Genomic DNA, 21,225 nt, shown 5'->3' with positions numbered 1-21,225 from the left:
TCTCAGTTTGTGCGTGTTGGTGCCTGCTTAATTTGTATCCTTAGTTGGTGTTTTAGTCTGCGTCATCTACACAGGGTTTTGGTCTAAAAGTGGATGTTGAACTCATTCCAGGACAACTCTCCTGTCACTACTGCTTAGCAAAGGATTTAGGATTTAGCAGACTGGAGACATCTTCTGTGCCATCCCAGAAAAGAACAAGACTGAGGAGCAGACCTAACACAGACACACCTTAAAGAGATTACAGTCGGCTCTTTGTTGACTGCACCCATTTGCACTGGCTTGGAACTTTCTAGACAGCACACACACTAAACCTGAGCACGCAGTTATCAGGAGCAAGGAATTGGGACCGAAAAACTTGATTGCATTTAAATGTAGTTTGTACTTACAGTGCCTTCAGAAAGTATTCATACCCCTTGACATTTCCACATTTTGTTATGCTACAAATTGGGATTCAAATGAAATTAATGGCACTTTTTTAATGATCTATCAATCACATTTGGCAGTGATTACAGTTGTGAGTGTTTCTGGGTAATTCTCTAAGAGCTTTGTACACATGGATTGTACAACATTTGCCTATTCATATTTTTTAACACTTCAAGCTCTGTCAAGATGGTTGTTGATCATTGCTAGGCAGTCATTTTCAAGTCTTGCCATACATTTTCAAGCCGATTTAAGTCAAAACCAGGCCACTCAGGAACCTTCAATGTCGTATTGGTAACTCCAGTGTATATTTGGCCTTGAGTTTTAGGTTGTCCTGCTGAAAGGTGAATTTGTCTCCCAGTGTCTGATGGAAAGCAGATTGAAGCAGGTTTTCCTCTAAGAATTTGCCTGTGCTTCGCTTTATTCCGTTTCCGCTCGTGGGCTACCCCTGCCAATAGAACTCTACTCCGTTGTGCTCCAGCTCTGCCTACAACAAAATCACAGACTCAATCTTGCAAAGTTAGATTTGTTTTGGTTAGTTGCATTGAAAAGGGGCTAATATAATGTTGATTCAATCGCAGAAAAAGCTTTAATCTATATAGCGCAAACTAATGGGGCGAACTCAGTGAAGTTCAAATCTCTTAAGTCTCTGCGCAGAATGGCATTTCTTCTGAGTGGCAGGCCTGGAGGAGAAGCGCGGCCACTCAGGGCTCTATGCTGGGGCTATTCCCATTCTAGCACTAAAATAAACTAACAAGCTAGGTTTGATGTGTATTTCAATGAATTTATCCAACCACATTGTAAAGTTGTTGATATAGGGAGGCTCCCCCATCCTTACCCTTGTCATGGATGTTGTACGAATCATTTTCCTCCGGTTTTTCTTTGGCTTCCTTTGCACATCCTCATCCTCATCGTACAGGTCCTACAAAAGAGAGAGTTTTGTGTCATAGAGAGCAGTGTTTTACAACCCATGGGAATGTACCTTTTTGTTCCAGCCCAGCACTAACCCGCTTGATCATCAAGATTAGTGGAATCAGGTATGTTAATGCTGGGCTAGAACAATAAAGTGCAGGTCTGTGAGTTATAGATTGAGAAACACTAAGACAATGACATTTTGGTCTATAACTACAACTAGAACCCAGGAAAAGTAGTATGCAGGGATTTACTGTATTGGTATACAGTGTGTATTTTGGGTTGTGTGGCTGCAAATATTCATTACAGATAATTCGAACTGGAGATACATCCCAACAGCAAACTGTAAGATGTACTGTGTCTCACCACTGGTTGAACAGCATCGTCGCTAGCTTCCTGCTCCGAGGAGTAGCTGTCGTCGTCATCCTCTGAGTAGTTGTCCATATCCGGGGAGCGATCTGAGGTGAAAGACAGGAGCATAAGCTACATGTCAATTCTCCATTCACTCACTGTTAAACTTTGGAGAATTTAGCATGGATTTTAAGGGGCTAGTCCCATTGCTCCACTCGGAGGCTGTGAGCTAAAAAGAGGTCAAGTAAGTTCAAATGCCTCTAATTTACTTGGCTCATTTATGCTCTAGCGACTCCTTATGGCGGGCCGGGCGCCTGAATGGTGTTTCCGCCGACAAATTTGTGCGGCTGGCTTTCTGGTTAAGCAGGCGGGTGTTAAGCGGGGTTTGGCGTGTCATGTTTCAGAGGACGCATGACTCCATCTTTGCCTCCCGAGCCCGTTGAGGAGTTGCAGAGTTGAGACAAGATTGAAATTGGGGAGAAAAGTGGGGTGGGGGGGGATAAATGCAGAGGAAATGGTTTCACTCACGCGACTGTCAGGCTAAGTGCAATGTAAATATGCACTTTTTATGCAATTAAAAGCCCTGCGATAGTCCAGGGGGTGTACTTGTACATCAAGCTTACTCATGCTACAAAAACAAGAGATAGCCAGAATGGCCCTTAGGGCAGGAGACCTGGACAAGGATACTTTATGCAATTAAATAACATTATGGCAAAAACAACAGCTTTTGTCAGCATGCGAGCCAAACACTTGATGACAGGCACTGGTTTCAAGGTCCCCACCTAAGGCTTTGGCCTTGGTCCCTGGCTGCCCGCTGCCGTCCTCATGGTCAATGGGCTGACTGGACAGGGAATACACGCTGAGCTCGGCCGCACGCACCGGCACCTCCTTCACGTTGCTATGGAGACCCAGGATCTGGGCTCCATCTGTCGGATGCTGCATCACCTAAACCCAAGTCAGGACAGAGAAGTGTGTGAGCGACATACAAGTGTTGTGTTCATTGAAACAGAACAAGTACCTGAGTAAAATACATGAGCTAATGCAGGCACACACACGACAGACACACACACACACAAATAAACACAAGCCCATGCAGGCACACACATTCATAAATTTGCAAACACACACACACACAGTTTTTCTTAGAAACGAGGAAGCTTAATTTTCCTCCCCATGTCTCACCAAATCGGATTTGTGCCTCTCACCTTGACAGAAACCCAATCACAGCGACGCCTCTACTCCCACCACCCTGCACTTCTCTACGTTCGCTCTAAGCTCTAGGCTGTGTACCAAATCGCATACGGTGCCATTTGAGAGGCAGCCCTGGAGTTTCATTAACCATCAATCACTGGGGCAGGTTGCATCGGAAATGAAAGCCCCAAATGTTCTCCAATCACTGCTGTCATTCAAACCCAAGGCAAAGCCTGACGGCACTTTGTTCACACAGTCACATCTCTCCGGAGTATGACATGTTCTCTGTCATTCTCCCCGACATGCTGTATTATTCAGCCGTTTGCGGAGGCGAAATTGTGAAACTAATTGCGAGTGTATTGCGGATGGAGACCTGAGGAAATGTAGCTATGGTAGTCCTGTAATGTGATTGAAGGAATGGGGAAGCATGCCTACATCCGGGGGCAATTTCAAATAATGGGTTTCTGTTTATCGCTTCTGTTCACTATATGCATTCGGTTACCGTTCCTTGTTATGGCCAGTTAATTAGTTCCTTCTTGCTTTGGCAACTTTGAACTTAGCACAGACCTTGCTAAAAATTGATTCTGAATTGGAACTGGTAGAGCAGCCTGATCTCATAGACTAGACGTAACATAATATACGTAAATCAAATTAGTATGATGTGTTGCATTTGGTATGGTTACATAAGACAGAAGGTTACTTAACGCAACTTACTACTTACTACTTTTAAGCTACCATGCAACTACTTAGCATGTTAGCTAACCCTTCCCCTAACCCTTTAACTTAACTCCTAACCAACCTCCTAACCTAACCTAACCTTAACCCTAATCCCTAGCCTAGCTATGATTTACATTAGCATTAGCCACCTAGCCAATGTTAACCACAACAAATTGGAATTCGTAACATATATGTATTGAAAATTCAAAACATACTATACGAATTGCAATTAGTAACATATCAAAAAAATTGCAATGTGTAACATATCATGTGAAATTGATGATGGACATCCACAAAGTAATGCATATCACACGAAACATATACTAAATGGAGTGTTTTGGATTTACAAACAGAATAATATGAAATGCTCAGAGACCAGGATAAGTGGAGTTAATATGAAATGCTCTGAGACCAGATTAGGTGGAGTTGTCTATGCCTCCTGCAAACCAATAAAGGTTGGCTATGTGTTGAGGTATGAGTGTGTATTGGGGTATGTGTTGAGGTATGGGCCCTGCCAGAGTGCGAATTACACCTGTTTTGAGTGCACGCGCCTAACAATAAAGACATCATTTAAACTGTAAAATGGTGGCATAAACAAAAAGTGGCATAAACACAACCAGTCATGATATTTTTATCCGATTGTCAAACAAATCTCTTCAAAAAGTAGGCATGTTCGTCCATTCCAAAATAATTCCAGCATCCAAACTACATACTCGCGCCATTTTATGAATGGAAATAAACATCTCTTACAAAACACCAAAAATGTGTGCCTAATGAGATTCTGCGATTGCTGACAAATTGAGCTTTTTTGTAGCCTGAAAAGTCGGGACACCTTAAATGCATTGGAACGAAATTGAGCAAATTGAGCTTCTTTGTAGCCTGAAAAGTCGGGACACCTTAAATGCATTGGAATGAAGGCTATTTTTATCAAGGACGTATGGCAAACAAATGGAACATTTTTGGAAGTACAAAAGGAAAATCTATGCGAAAAGGAGCTCATCTGAAGCCGAAATTCAGCACTACTGGATGGACAGCGCCGCCACATGGAAATACATGGTTTAAACCATGAGAAAGAGGTGGGGGTGTTTGTTTCATAGGAAGATTTTATTTTCATATTTATCACTGTAAAGCATATTTACCACTGTAAAGCATATTTACCACTGTAAAGCATATTTACCACTGCATTTTAAATTAATAGGAGAATGGTTAAATTAACATTTTTTAGAGACGCCTAAAAGTTTGACTTTCGTTGCATATAGGGGAGCTAACGTCTCATTCAGGGGGGCTGATGCCGTTCTGATTTTAAAAGATTGTCACAAATATTAAGTTGTTGTCTTTACCTCTGCCATATTGATGACGCCCACAGCTAAGGTCTTATACCCCAGGATGGTGCGGTTTTTATATCGCTTCCTCCTCTGCAGCATGATCTGCAATCGGTTGGCGTCCCTTTTGAGGAAGTGGGGATACTAGGGGGGACAGAAAAGGGCATTACAGGAGGTTACATCACGCCTTACATCATGTCTGTAACCATGACAACTTTTTTCTTCAGACAGTCATTTCTTTGATGCCTTCCGACCCGCCACCTCAGATGGGCTTTGAACGCCAAAATGAGGTGTGGGAAATACACTAGAACTAAAAAGGGGGTATGATGTTTACATAGGCACTACCATTACTTTAGCAAAAAGCGCTGTACATCAACCGTTGGCTATTTCATTTCAGTCACGTGACGGATCACTCTTTGATACTATGATATAATCGTTTTGAAAGCTGTGTTAACCTGGAGTGAGAAGGTCAGCTCAAGGTCAGTCTCCATCAGTCCATCTGGAGGAAGTACATACTCATTGGACCTCAAGATGCGCTTGGAGCCCTGTGGAGGAAAATGTAAAGAGAGGCACAGAGAGAGTTAGGGATGTAACGGTGACTGAAACAAAGACATTTGGTGGTAAAAACTTTGACTTTGCAATGCTCCTTCCCCTGAGAAACGTGTATAGAAACTCAATTCTAAAACTCACACATCCCTGTGTCAAAGAAGGAGCGTCTGCCAATGATGCTTAGGGGTTGTTTCTGGACAGGGTCTTGGAGTTGCATGTTACCTCAGTAACCTACTGATCCAGCCAATTTAAAAGGAAGACTCAGCAATATGATGTAGATACAGAAAGCAAAAAAGCATAATGGATCAATTTCCGCAACAACTTAGAGCACTGAAGCACAAGGCATTTCTTTGGTGCCCTCGCTGTCACGCTGTGAACAGTGTGATGCGAACACGTGCACAGATACCGTGTGTGACTGTGAGAGAGCATCTCGCTCATTTCAATATATCTGGTGCTGCTGTTGGCAACGTCATTTCTTTCCGAGCATGCTCTATCATCTCACCCCATACCCAATACAAGCTTGCTTTCATCGTGTATCAGTGGCCGTGTCTGAATACCCATACATGAATCCAAAAAAATGACATTTTATGGTATGTGACATTTCGAAATCAAGAATACTTTAAATGCCTGGATGTTATACTAATTTTGGTTTTGACAACAGCTGATCAATTAGATATAGGGATGCGCTACCAAAATCAATGAATATATGAAGAACGCCAAGAGTGTGCAAACGCTGTCATCAAGGCAAAGGGTGGCTATTTGAAGAATATCAAATAAAATATATTTGGAATTGTTTAACATTTTGTTGTGATTACTACATGATTCCATATGTGTTATTTAATCGTTTTGATGTCTTCACTATTATTCTACAATGTAGAAAATAGTAAATAGTAAACCCTTGAATGACTGGTGTTCTAAAACTTTGGATATGCGACTTTAAGTCTTCACTGAAGAGAAAGAAAATTAAGATGTGTAATTTCTGTTAATTTAATGAGATTGTGTTAGATTACATTTTTTTCCCCATGTATCTTTTTTAAATGTAATTTATTTAGTTAATTTTCTCTTCTCTTTATTTTTTACTGAAACCTATTTTAGTGAACACTCGTCTTTCATTTAACTTTTATTCTGTCCCAAGATGCACAGAAATACAACAACAATACATCACAAAATGACAAAAACAGGGTGTCTTTCACAAAACATTTAGCTAGTATCTTAATATTGGTAATTTCATATCGATTATACATGCAAAAATGCTACATTATGCAATTTATGTGGTTACTCATGTTAATCGCTGAAATCTTTTAGTATGCTGTAAGTTTACCTCTGCAATTTTACTTTGGAAGGGCCTGTAGAATTTGTACGTACCATTTACAGTTTTAATAGAACATGTTTTGTCGAACTGAAATACTGTTATTACTGGTTATCCTTTGATATCCTGCAATAACTGGCTATTGAGAATGTTTATGGGAATTCACTACAAACCTTTCTTTATTGCTTGGCTTAGATATGGGGGGTTGCGCTACTGAAATCAATGAATATCGGGAAACAACGCCATCGCGCATGATGCAAAATATAACATTTTATGGTACGTGCATTTTCGGACTCTGACATTGCTCGTTCTGATATTTCTTAATTTCTTTCTTTTTGGATTATGTGTGTATTGTTTTGTATTGCAAAGTATTACTGCACTGTTGAAGCTAGAAACACAAGCATTTGGCAGCACCTGCGATAACATTTGCAAGTCTGTGTACGGGACCAAGAAGCTTTGATTTGATTAAGCAGTAGATTTATGTATTTTGTATATATTTTATTTATAGATATTCATTTATTCATTTTGTACCATTTTTGAGGATGTCCTTTTCATAAACCCAAAGTGGATTTCTGTTCTCATTTAAAAAAGTGTTTCTTGTTTGAAATAATAAAAAATAAAAAAATTGGTACATCTACTGTTATACTTTCAACATTTCAACCAAGGTCTCAGCGATCACTGCCTCATTGCCTGCGTCCGTAATAGGTCAGCGGTCAAACGGCCTCCACTCATCACTGTCAAACGCTCCCTGAAACACTTCAGCGAGCAGGCCTTTCTAATCGACCTGGCCGGGGTATCCTGGAAGGATATTGATCTCATCCCGTCAGTAGAGGATGCCTGGTTATTTAAAAAAAATGCCTTCCTCACCATCTTAAATAAGCATGCCCCATTCAAGAAATGTAGAACCAGGAACAGATATAGCCCTTGGTTCTTAACCAACACAAAAACATCCTGTGGCGTTCTGCATTAACATCGAACAGCCCCCGTGATATGCAACTTTTCAGGGAAGCTAGAAACCAATATTCACAGGCAGTTAGAAAAGCCAAGGCTAGCTTTTTTAAGGAGAAATTTGCTTTCTACAACACAAACTCAAAAGAGTTCTGGGACACTGTAAAGACGTGATTACACACAGGTGGATTGTATTTATCATCATTAGTCATTTAGGTCAACATTGGATCATTCAGAGATCCTCACTGAACTTCTGGAGAGAGTTTGCTACACTGAAAGTAAAGGGGCTGAATAATTTTGCACGCCCAATTTTTCAGTTTTTGAATTGTTAAAAAAGTTTGAAATATCCAATAAATGTCGTTCCACTTCATGATTGTGTCCCACTTGTTGTTGATTCTTCACAAAATAATACAGTTTTATATCTTTACGTTTGAAGCCTGAAATGTGGTAAAAGGTCGCAAAGTTCAAGGGGGCCGAATACTTTCGCAAGGCACTGTACTACCCATTACTGCAACCTGTACGCTCTCGTTGGCAGGCCCTCGCTTCATACTCGTTGCAAAACCCACTGGCTCCAGGTCATCTACAAGACCCTGCTAGGTAAAGTCCCCCCTTATCTCAGCTCGCTGGTCACCATAGCAGCACCCACCTGTAGCACACACTCCAGCAGGTATATCTCTCTGGTCACCCCCAAAACGAATTCTTCCTTTGGCCGCCTCTCCTTCCAGTTCTCTGCTGCCAATGACTGGAACGAACTACAAAAATCTCTGAAATTGCTAACACTTATCTCCCTCACTAGCTTTAAGCACATGTACATCTATAATTTAGCCCAAACATCTACCTCTCCCCCTACTGTATTTATTTATTTATTTATTTTGCTCCTTTGCACCCCATTATTTATATCTCTACCATGCACATTCTTCCACTGCATATCTACCATTCCAGTGTTTTACTTGCTATATTGTATTTACTTGGCCACCATGGCCTTTTTTGCCTTTACTTCCCTTCTCTCACCTCATTTGCTCACACTGTATATAGACTTATTTTTCTACTGTATTATTGACTGTATGTTTGTTTTACTCCATGTGTAACTCTGTTGTTGTATGTTGTCGAACTGCTTTGCTTTATCTTGGCCAGGTCGCAATTGTAAATGAGAACTTTTTCTCAACTTGCCTACCTGGTTAAATAAAGGTGAAATAAATCAATAAAATAAATACTTTCAACATAAAAAGGATGCCCTCGCACATCTGAGCCATGTTATTGCAGGTGCAATACATTATCATTTGTAACCTAGCTATAGTTGGCTAGATTAACTAAGAGAGGCCAAGCCTTTGATTGCTGGCTTGATCAGAAGAAGGTGGTTAGGGATATGGTTGATGAAGATGGACTCTGGTGATGATCTTGTAGAGGGCTAGCTACTCTGGGAACCAGCCCGAGTCGTGTAGCCACTGGACTTCTCCGTCACAATGTCTGACATCCACTTGCGTGATTCCTCAGCAGCTCTGGGCACCAGAAAGCTCCCCACACACAGTTCAGAGTAGTAGCTAGACAGTCGCCCTCATTACGAGCTCTCTGCATCATTCCTCTACTGCATCTCCCCATTCCTCTCAAGCTTCAGGTGACTCTTCAATTGATGCATGCTTACACCTATGGTTAACTCGAGTTTACTCCAAATTAGTGATGCACCGATATTACATTCCGATATTTCCTTGCACCCAAAAAATGATACTGATAACTGAAATAAAAACATTTTGCGGCCTTTTAAGCATTCTAGTACAGTTAAATAGTTAACACACACACACACAGCGGTCTAAGGCACTGCATCTCAGTGCAAGAGGCGTCACTACAGTCCCTAGTCTGAATCCAGGCTGTAACACATTCAGTCGTGATTGGGAGCCCCATAGGGCGGCATACAATTGGCCCAGCGTCGTCTGGGATTGGCCGTCATTGTAAATAAGAAGTTGTTCTTAACTGACTTGCCTTGTTAAATAAAGGTTACACACACACACACACACACACACACACACACACACACACACACACACACACACACACACACACACACACACTGACCAAAAAGTTATTTTGTTGGCTTTTACGTATGTCGCCATTACCAGTAAAACATGATCAAAACCTATTTCTTTCACTTACTTGCTGTGCTGTTTTGTTGTTCATTTGTTCAGTTGTTTCATTCTCAACACAGATTTCATCATACAGGTCAAGCAGTGAAGTTTCAGCTCTTGTTTGTCTGTGGCCTCTCTTCCTCGGTGCACACTGTTTCCATCTTGTCCAGCTGTGTATGCAACATTTCACGTAAACCCCGTTTCTTGTCTGCATCAAACATGGCATCGGGCATGGTGGTGACACAGTAAAGAGAATGCCACCAAATCGCTTGTTCACAGCCTGTGTCGCCAGTTTTGTTGAGCAGGCGTTTCAATGCCATGACAGAGAGTATCACGTCTGCTGCGGGCGCAGTTGATGAGCTTATTTTTTGAGTCAGTTGTTTGACTGGAGCAGGCAAGTGTGTTCATGTTTCAAACATCTTCTCAAATAACATTGAAATGGCAGCAGCGGTATGACAACCAGCATATTCATGCAATAAGACTTTCCTCAGTACGAAATCCTTGACGACCCACTGTGCTGTCAGACTCAGCAGGCTGATATCGTTGGTCCACATGTCAGTCGTGAAGCTAATTGCAGTGACGCCATCACTGTGTAACTGCAGTAGGGCAACATCTGAAAAATAGCGCACTTGGTAGTGTGTACTGGTGTTCGACCAGTCGGCAAAAGCCAACATCACCCACGACAGAGAATGGTTTATTGTCAGGGGCAATTCATTAAATTATCTTGCCGTTAACGTCTTTGGGATATGGGGCGTTATTCTGACGTCCGGATGAAAAGTGTGCCCAAAGTAAACTGCCTTCTACTCAGGCCCAGAAGCTAGGATATGCATGTAATTGGTAGATTTGGATAGAAAACACTAAAGATTCTAAAACTGTTAAAATAATGTCTGAGTATAACAGAACTTATTTGGCAGGCGAAACCCCGAGAACAAACCATCCAGGACTTTTTTTGTTTTAGTTCACTGTGTTTTCAATTGGTTTTCTATGGGAATCTAGATTTCTGAGGCATATGTTTGCAGTTCCTATGGCTTCCACTATATGTCAACAGTCTTTAGAACTTGGTTGATGTTTTTCTTTTGAGTAATGAAGAAGTAGCCCTTTCCTTTCTGTGTGTCGAGCCAAGTGGACTGTTTTGTTTGGGGCGCGCGACCTGGAGCTCGCTCCACTTTCATTTTATCTGCAATTGAACACAATTTATTTCGTCTTAAATTTGAGAGATTATTTACGTTTTAAAATACCTAAAGTTGGATTAGGAAAGTTGTTTGAAATGTTTGGACCAAGTCTACAGGTAACTTATTAGATCATTTGTAGTCATGTTGGGCGAATATAACGACGGAATTTATCGTAAAAAAATGACCATTTGTGCTGTCCTTGCTACGACTTCTATAAATGGTGCGGCGGAGGAGTCAAACGCAGAGAGCAGGTAATATCATACGTGAATCTATTTATTCCAACGACAGCGGAGACATGGACATGCCAACTCTAGGGCGTATGAAACCACCCGTCCAAAATACACAGGACGAAAACTGTCCGGAAAATAATGAGATAACACTTATACACCAACACCAAAAATAACAGAGAACAAGCCCGCACAAATACCCAGCTGGCCTAGTGCCCTTAAATAGCCTACAAACAACAATAACTCAAAACAGGTGTACCCAATTAAACCCAATAAACAGAAACAAACGGAAAGGGAATCGATGGCAGCTAATAGGCCGGCGACGACGACCGCCGGGCGCCGCCCGAACAGGAAGAGGCACCATCTTCGGCGAGATTCATGACAGTACCCCCCCCTGACGGGCGGCTCCCGCAGTGCGCCAACCCCGGCCTCGAGGACGACCCGGAGGACGAGGCGCGGGGCGATCCGGGCAGAGGCGGTGAAAATCCCTCAAGAGGGAAGGATCTAAAATGTTCCTCTCCGGTACCCAGCACCCCTCTTCCGGACCGTACCCCTCCCAGTCCACGAGGTACTGCAGGCCCCTCACCCGGCGTCTCGAGTCCAGAATAGCTCGTACGGTGTACGACGAGGACCCCTCAATGTCCAGAGGGGATGGAGGGACCTCCGGTACCTCACCGTCTTGTAGGGGGCCAGCTACCACCAGCCTGAGGAGAGACACATGAAACGAGGGGTTAATGCGATAGTAAGAGGGTCGAGAGCCAGACCCTGTCCCCTGGTGCGAACAGCGGGGCCTCACTGCGGTGAAGGTCAACGTTTCTTTTCTGCCGTTCACTGGCCTGCCTGAGAGAATCCTGGACTGCCCGCCAGGTCTCTCTAGAGCGCTGTACCCACTCCTCCACCGCAGGAGCTTCGGTCTGACTCTGATGCCACGAAGCCAGGACCGGCTGGTAGCCCAGTACGCATTCGAATGGCGACATATTCGTGGATGAATGGCGAAGTGAGTTCTGGGCCAACTCTGCCCACGGGACGTACCTCGCCCATTCTCCTGGCCGGTCCTGGCAATACGACCTCAGAAACCTACCCACTTCCTGGTTTACTCTCTCCACCTGCCCATTACTTTCGGGGTGATAACCAGAGGTAAGGCTGACCGAGACCCCCAGACGCTCCATAAACGCCTTCCAAACCCGGGACGTGAACTGGGGACCCCGATCAGATACGATGTCCTCTGGAACCCCGTAGTGCTGGAAGACGTGGGTAAATAGAGCCTCTGCAGTCTGTAGGGCCGTAGGGAGACCAGGCAATGGGAGGAGACGGCAGGACTTAGAGAACCGATCCACAACGACCAGAACGGTAGTGTTCCCCTGAGATGGGGGAAGATCAGTAAGGAAATCTACCGAGAGATGGGACCATGACCGTTGTGGAACCGAGAGGGGTTGTAACTTCCCTCTAGGCAGATGCCTAGGAGCCTTACTCTGAGCGCATACCGAACAGGAAGAGACATAGAGCTAAGGTGGGCCACCAGTATTTCCCCCTAAGACCCCGCACTGTCCTATCAATCCCCGGATGACCCGAAGACGGTAGTGTGTGAGCCCACCGAATCAATTTATCACGGACACCAAGCGGCACGTACCTACGACTGGTCGGACACTGTGTAGGCGCAGGTTCAACCCTCAACGCCCGCTCGATGTCCGTGTCCACCTCCCATACCACCGGGGCCACCAGCCGAGAGGCTTGAAGGATGGGAGTGGGATCGATGGACCGGTCCTCGGTGTCATAGAGACGGGACAGCGCGTCGGCCTTAGTGTTAAGGGAACCTGGTCTATAAGAGATCGTAAATCTAAAGCGTGTAAAGAACATGGCCCACCTAGCCTGACGCGGATTCAGTCTCCTCGCTGCTCGAATATACTCCAGATTGCGGTGGTCAGTCCAGATGAGGAAAGGGTGTTTAGCCCCCTCTAGCCAGTGTCTCCACACCTTCAGGGCCTTTACCATAGCTAGTAACTCCCGGTCCCCCACATCATTCCGCTCCGCCGGACCCAGCTTCTTAGGAAAGAAAGCGCAGGGACGGAGCTTCGGTGGCGTGCCCGAGCGCTGAGACAGTACGGCTCCAACCCCAGCCTCGGACGCATCCACCTCCACTATGAATGCTAACGAAGGGTCCGGATGCACCAACACGGGAGCTTCAGTGAACAGCGCCTTCAACTGGTTGAAGACTCCATCAGCCTCTGCCGACCACCGCAGACGCACCGGCCCCCCTTCAGCATTGAGGTAATGGGCGCCGTTACTTGGCCAAAACCCCGGATAAACCTCCGGTAGTAATTGGCAAACGCTAAAAACCGCTGCACCTCCTTTACCGTGGTCGGAGTCGGCAAATTACGCACGGCGTTAACGCAGTCACACTCCATCACTACCCCCGAGCTGGAAATGCGATAACTCAGGAAGGAAACGGCTTGTTTGGAGAACACACATTTCTCAGCCTTGACGTATAGGTCATGCTCCAGCAGTCGCCCAAGGACCTTGCGCACCAGGGAGACATGCGCGGCGCGTGTGGCAGAATAAATCAAGATGCCATCAATATAGACTACCACACCCTTCCCGTGCAAGTCTCTGAGAATCTCATCTACAAAGGATTGGAAGACGGCTGGAGCATTCTTCAACCCATACCGCATGACGAGGTACTCATAGTGGCCTGATGTGGTACTAAACGCTGTTTTCCACTAGTCTCCTCCCCGAATACGCACCAGATTATACACGCTCCTGAGGTCCAGTTTTGTGAAGAAACGCGGTCCGTGGAATGATTCCACCGCCGTAGCGATGAGGTAGCGGATAACTAAATCTCACTGTGATCGAATTGAGACCTCGATAATCAATGCATGGACGCAGACCTCCCTCCTTTTTCCTCACAAAAAAGAAACTTGAGGAGACGGGTGACATGGAGGGCCGAATGTACCCCTGTCTCAGAGCTTCCGTGACATATGTCTCCATAGCCAACGTCTCCTCATGTGACAGTGGGTACACGTGACTCCGGGGAAGTGCAGCGTTCTCCTGGAGGTTTATCACGCAATCCCACCGTCGATGGGGTGGTAATTTGGTCGCTTTTTTCTTACTAAAAGCGATAGCCAAATCGGCATATTCTGGGGGAATGGTGTAAACCTAGTCTGGACTCTCCACCGTCGTGGCACCGATGGAAACTCCTATACACCTACCCGAACACTCGTCTGAAGAGCCCCCTGTTTCCAGAAAATGAGGGGATTGTGAATAGCCAGCCAGGGAACCCCCAACACCACTGGAAACCCAGGTGAATCAATAAGGTAGAAACTGATCTTCTCCCTATGATCCCCCTGCGTTACCCATGTCCAGCGGAATCGTGGCCTCCCTGACCAGCCCTGACCCTAACGGTCGGCTATCTAAGGAGTGCACGGGGACAGGTGGGTCTATCTGCACTTAGGGAATACCCAATTTACGGGCGAGTCCGCGATCCATAAAACTCCCAGCTGCGCCTGAATCGACTAGCGCCTTATGCTGAAGAGAGGGAAAAAACGGGGAGCTCTGGGTGAGTTTTGTGCCTACTCACCTGGGGTGGCCGAGAAGTGTTCTGCCTGCCAGCTCGACTCCCAGAGGAACTCCTCCAGGACCGGTCCGAAGTGTGTCCTCTCTGGCCACAATAGGCGCAGGAGGAGCCTCCTCCTCCGGTCTCCCTAGATGCAGCTCCTCCCAACTCCATCGGAGTTGGAGCGGGAGGACTGGAAGGTGGAATTGACAGGACCCCTTCTGAACGCCCGCGGGCAGCTAGCAAGTTGTCCAGTCGAATCGACATGTTTATCAGTTCATCCAGGGAGAGAGTTGTGTCCCGACAAGCTAGCTCCCAGCGGACGTCCTCCTGGAGACTGCAACGGTAATGGTCCATCAGGGCCCTGTCATTCCACCCAGCACCAGCAGCCAGGGTCCTGAACTCCAACGCGAAGTCCTGCGCACTCCTCATCTCCTGTCTGAGGTGGAACAGTCGCTCACCCGCCGCTTTTCCCTCTGGTGGGTGGTCGAACACAGCTCGAAAGTGGCGGGTGAACTCCGGGTAGTGGTCCCGAGCCGAGTCTGGGCTGTTCCAGACAGCGTTGGCCCAGTCCAGGGCCCTACCCGTCAAACAGGAGACGAGGAGGCTCACACTCTCCTCACCGAGGGAGCCGGACGCACGGTAGCCAGGTAGAGGTGGAGCTGGAGCAAAAATCCCTGGCACCCAGCCGCCGCTCCATCGTACTCCCTCGGGGGTTGAGAGACGCAATGTGCTGGACCCAGAGGACGACGTAGGTGGAGTAGGTGGCGTCGTCTGTGGGGGAGCTGGGGTAGACCACTCCTCTCCCATCGCTCCAACCTCTCCAACATCTGGTCCATCGCTGAACCGATCCGATGGAGGACAGCTGTATGATGTACACACTCTTCATAGTTGGGAGAGGGGTGGTTGCTGCTCCTGCTGACTCCATAGGTGGTGCAGGCTTCTGTTATGACTTCTATAAATGGTGCGGTGGAGGAGTCAAACGCAGAGAGCAGGTAATATCGTAAATGAATCTATTTATTCCAACGACAGCGGAGACATGGACATGTCAACTCTAGGGCGTATGAAACCACCCGTCCAAAATACACAGGACTAAAACTGTCCGGGAAAATAATGAGATAACACTTATACACCAACACCAAAATAACATTATACACCAAAATACATTATATAGGTATGCACGTCAGCTTTGACATCGGTTTTGCACATCGGCGTTAAACTAGACATCAGGCCGATGTCAGCATTTTTAGCTAATATCGTCCAAACGTTCACCGATATATCGTGCATCCCTACTCCAAATACGTTTTTCCAAATGCTACTCAGCTAACAACACTCCGCACTCCGCTGGAGTGAAAGAGCACTGGGTGGAGCTACAGACGATCCATATGCGAAGCAATATCTGTTGGTGAATTCAAGACAACAGGGAAATCTGAAAAACCATGCTCCGACTGGGAAAAATATTTTTTAACAGTCATCCAACTCAGACGAAACTCGGCATCCTACTAGAGCTGAAGATCACCAACATCACGATTTTCCCCAGTCTGAGCTCATTTTGTTTCCAAGTTCCCAGGTGCACTTGTGGCCGTGGCATACCACAGCATACTTTTTACTAAACAGTATGTGCTAAATAGTACATAGTACGATTAATATGTATGCAGTTTAAGTAAGTAGTTGTCAAGCCAGAATTCGGACACGGCTAATGACATGCAGAAAAGAAAAAAAACGGGGGAAAAGCGTATTTTCTTTCTATCACGGTCAGTTAGCGCTTCACTAACTTTTCATGCTGACCGTTTAGTTCTCGTGGGAGGCTAGCTTCACATCCAAATTAATTGACTGTAAATGCAACAGGCTAATTGTTAACAAGACAAGAGCAGCAGTCAGCATCTAACGTCTAATGTGCAGTCGCACACAGCTGTACTAAAATACCCCTTCAAACGTTCAGCATCACAATACATTCAGTCTTTAGAGATGAAAGGGAGAAGGAAAGTTTGTGAGGAAAATAAAACTCTGTATAAATAAATCTGTATTCGGACATGCATTCCTCTCATGGTGACTCAGCAAACTAAAAAGATGTGCTAGCTACTTCAAGAAATTAATGCAAATTGATACTAGAGCAGGAAGAAAAGACATGTGGCTTCCAAGAGTAGCCCCATGGGTCCTGACAACTAAGTGAGTAGGTAGGTGTCGGCTTCAGACACGTCTGCAACCAAAGCTATTGGCTAGCTCAATGACAATAAAATTAACGAATTTCGGAAGGCGTTCAAAAAACTGAAAGGTCCAAAAACAAGTATCTATTATCGGGTTTTAACATTCGGAACAAAACCGCGACAATCTTCTGAGTTCAGTTGCTAGAGATACAGAGTGACCAAGAACAAACATTCTTCACACTCTTTTTCCTCCTGTCAATGGGGAATAAAGAGCAGTCGAGACCCGTCTTAACTCCTGCGTACGCCGTAACATTTGGTTATTTTGTGTTGCTGCTCAACATGCTGTCATCAGAGGATCAGATGTGGCCATTTAAGTCCCTTTTCTGACAAGTCGAGCCAGGCGCTAGCTAGCCATCACAATCAACACAGGAAGAAAGGAGTAGACCTGAATGGTGTTCTCAGAAATATGCTGAAGTACAGAGTTACTTGAGAACAGAGCAGCGGTGGGAAATATTGACGGACACTTCAGGGTCTGATAGGGAACAGCCACCTAAGGTTTTCAGGTCAGGTTTTCTACCACCTGATGAACTGTAACTGTCATGCTGACAAGCTTAAAATCTCTTGAGGTATGTCAAAAATGTTCGGACCTGTTTGGGCCCCTCTTAGATTAAAGTGCAATTTATTTATGTATTGACAAATCAATCCCAATGTAGTAAATGTCAGATCTCTGTGTGTATCTGAAAGGTAAGCTTGCCATGTACAGTATACAGAATTATTGCACAGATTTTTGATAATCTACCTCTCAACACTCATGAAGTGCATAGTGCAAATGACCAGTGAATTTACCACCAGTAATTAGAGAGAACAGAAAGAACACAGTTCAACCAGACAATGCTCTTTCTCTCAGACTGCACAGTACCCTGAGCAATATGCGAGCCCTGGGCAGTACCGCGGGCCAAAGCGACTACTTTAGAATGCAGAGTGCCCCAAGTAACGGTCGGTAACTGTAATATATTTTATTTTCTCTCTGTTCCTATCGAACAAGCTGTCACCTTGGTAACCGCTTGGGCAGTCCTCAGACTATTGAGCTTAGTGGAAGGAGAGATTCTGGGGAGGTTGTCAGGTGTGAAAGGAAAAGTATATCTGCCAAGATGCATGAAATAAAGGATGTAGAAAAGATATGCAATGGCTTTAGAAATAGCTTGTAAGGAGGACCACAGAGAAGTGAAAAATATTTCCGATGTTGGCCATTAGCTTTTGTTAGTTATTTCCATATTTGAGTAAATTGACTATTAGGATTGACCTTGATATAGTCCTTTGATTTTGTGGTGTTTATTTCAGAAAATATTATCAGTCAATTGATGCAAGCAGTTGTTACCAAACCATCCCATTACACAAGACTTCAATGGTCAACAGCAATCCAAGTTCCTGTTTTTAGGGACACTCCATTTGATACTAATACAATCCGAAGCACATCACTTAAATCGTCATAATCTTCTTAACCTGGACTCACCTGTATTTTGACAGCTATCACCACGGAGCTAAGCTCTCGGTCCAATTCTTTGAGGACAATCAGCTTCTTGAGGGTCAGGCTGCACAATCTGTGGTCAACAGGGGAGACAGGGAAGGGATTTAGTTTAGTTTCATTCATTTAGATCAGTGGTTCCCAAACTGTTTATAGTCCCGTACCCCTTCAAACGTTCAACCTCCACCTGCGTAGCCCCTCTAGCACCAGGATCAGCGCACTCTCAAATGTTGTTTTTTACCATCATTGTAAGCCTGCCGCACACACACACACACACCACACACACACACACACACACACACACACACACACACACACACACACACACACACACACACACACACACACACACACACACACACACACACTTATTAAACATAAGAATGAGTGTGAGTTTTTGTCACAACCCAGCCCGTGGGAAGTGACAAAGAGCTCCTTTAGGACCAGGGCACAAATAATTATAATCAATCATTTTGCTCTTTATTTTTCCATCTTACATATTAAACCTTATTTGTTCATTAAAAATTGTGATTAACTCACCACAGGTTTGTCACGCCTTGGTCATTGTATTTTTGTGTTTTCGTTATATATTTGGTCAGGCCAGGGTGTGACAGGGGTTTATGTTATTGTATTTTCGTATTGGGGTTTGTAGTATTTGGGATCGCGGCTGATTAGGGGTGTTGTATAGGCTTGGCTGCCTGAGGCAGTTCTCAATCAGCAGTCAGGTGATTCTCGTTGCCTCTGATTGGGAACCGTATTTAGGTAGCCTGAGTTTCGCTTTGTCTTTCGTGGGTGATTGTTCCTGTCTCTGTGTAGTTTCACCAGATAGGCTGTAATTAGGTTTCACGTTCCGTTTGTTGTTTTTGTATTTATTATTTATTTCATGTATCGTCACCATTTCCTCATTAAAGATCATGATTAACCACCACGCTGCATTTCGGTCCGACTCTCTTTCGACAAACGAAGAACGCCGTTACAAGGTTAATGAGAAGGATGTGCTTGAAAGGATGTGGACAACTCTGCAATGTTGAGTTGTATTGGAGAGAGTCTCAGTCTTAAATCATTTCCCACACAGTCTGTGCGTGTATTTAGTATTCATGCTAGAGAGGGCCGAGAATCCACTCTCACATAGGTACGTGGTTGCAATGGGCATCAGTGTCTTAACAGCGCAATTTTCCAAGGCAGGATACTCCAGAAATCTGGCAGTGGCTTCTGATTAAATTACATTTTCACAGAACCGCTTGTTGCAAGAGTCCCTCTTGTTCAGATATCGGTAATGGACTAGAGGCAGGGCATGAAAGGGATTAGAATCCAGTTGTTTGTGTCATCCATTTCGGGAAAGTAACTGCATAATTGCACACCCAACTCACTCAGGTGATTTGCTAAATCACATTTGACATTGGTCGTCAGCTTGAGTTCATTTGCATACAAAAAACCATACCATGATGGAAAGACCTGTGTGTTGTCCTTGTTATTGCAGACAGTGAAGAGCTCCAACTTCTTAATCATTGCCTCAATTTTGAAGTCGGAAGTTAACATACACTTAGGTTGGAGTCATTAAACTCCTTTTTCAACCACTTCACACATTTCTTGTTAACAAACTATAGTTTTGGCAAGTTGGTTCGGACAAGTTAACAGTAGAGGTCGACCGATTAATCGGAATGGCCGGTATTTTTGGGCGCCGATTAAAAATAAAATATATATATATATACATACAGTGGGGCAAAAAATATATATATACAGTGGGGCAAAAAAGTATTTAGTCAGCCACCAATTGTGCAAGTTCTCCCACTTAAAAAGATGAGAGGCCTGTAATTTTCATCATAGGTACACTTCAACTATGACAGACAAAAAAAGTTACCACAGCAAAAAGTTTTTATATATACACCTTTATTTAACTAGGCAAGTCGGTTAAGAACACATTCTTATTTTCAATGACGGCCTAGGAACGGTGGGTTAACTGCCTCGTTCAGGTGCAGAACGACAGATTTTCACCGTGTCAGCTCGGGGGATCCAATCTTGCAACCTTACAGTTAACTAGTCCAACACAATAACGACCTTCCTCTCTCTTGTTGCACTTCACAAGGAGACTGCCTGTTACACAAATGCAGTAAGCCAAGGTAAGTTGCTAGCTAGCATTAAACATATCTTATAAAAAACAATCAATCATAATCACTAGTTAACTACACATCTCTTCGTTGTGCGTCAAGCATTGCGCTGTTTATGACTTCAAGCCTATCAACTCCCGAGATGAGGCTGGTGTAACCGAAGTGAAATGGCTAGCTAGTTAGCACGCGCTAATAGCGTTTCAAACGTCACTCGCTCTGAGCCTTCTAGTAGTTGTTCCCCTTGCTCTGCATGGGTAATGCTGCTTCGATGGTGGCTGTTTTCGTTGTGTTGCTGGTTCGAGCCCAGGGAGGGGCGAGGAGAGGGACGGAAGCTATACTGTTACACTGGCAATAATAAAGTGCCTATAAGAACATCTAATAGTCAAAGGTTAATGAAATACAAATGGTATAGAGGGAAATAGTCCTATAATTCCTATAATAACTACAACCTAAAACGTCTTACCTGGGAATATTAAAAGGAACCACCAGCTTTCATATGTTCTCATGTTCTGAGCAAGGAACTGAAACGTTAGCTTTCCTACATAGCACATATTGCACTTTTTCTTTCTTCTCCAACACTTTGTTTTTGCATTAATTAAACCAAATTGAACATGTTTCATTATTTACTTGAGGCTAAATTGATTTTATTGATGTATT

At 44.4% G+C, this 21,225-nt stretch overlaps 1 protein-coding gene across 5 annotated transcripts in view; it reads right to left on the bottom strand.

Annotated features, from left to right (window-relative positions):
• The window catches only part of LOC109875483 (phosphofurin acidic cluster sorting protein 2), a 101,039-nt gene that overhangs the window by 41,653 nt on the left and 38,161 nt on the right, over positions 1-21,225 (bottom strand). For 4 of the 5 annotated variants that reach the window (XM_031799293.1, XM_031799291.1, XM_031799292.1 and 1 more), the window contains exons 2-7: positions 18,449-18,536; positions 5,369-5,458; positions 4,932-5,057; positions 2,466-2,628; positions 1,699-1,790; positions 1,259-1,342 (exon numbers count right to left, since the gene is read on the bottom strand). In XM_031799293.1, the coding sequence (XP_031655153.1) occupies positions 1,259-1,342; positions 1,699-1,790; positions 2,466-2,628; positions 4,932-5,057; positions 5,369-5,458; positions 18,449-18,536 (643 nt within the window). Of the gene's footprint in view, positions 1-1,258; positions 1,343-1,698; positions 1,791-2,465; positions 2,629-4,931; positions 5,058-5,368; positions 5,459-11,824; positions 11,943-18,448; positions 18,537-21,225 lie in introns of those variants that run through there. The other variant, XM_031799294.1, reaches the window with a different exon arrangement.

Source organism: Oncorhynchus kisutch, linkage group LG20 (genome assembly GCF_002021735.2).
Source record: "Oncorhynchus kisutch isolate 150728-3 linkage group LG20, Okis_V2, whole genome shotgun sequence".
Lineage (NCBI taxonomy): Eukaryota > Metazoa > Chordata > Actinopteri > Salmoniformes > Salmonidae > Oncorhynchus > Oncorhynchus kisutch.
Note: the sequence above shows the minus strand (reverse complement) of the source record. Positions and strands in the feature narration are given on the sequence as shown.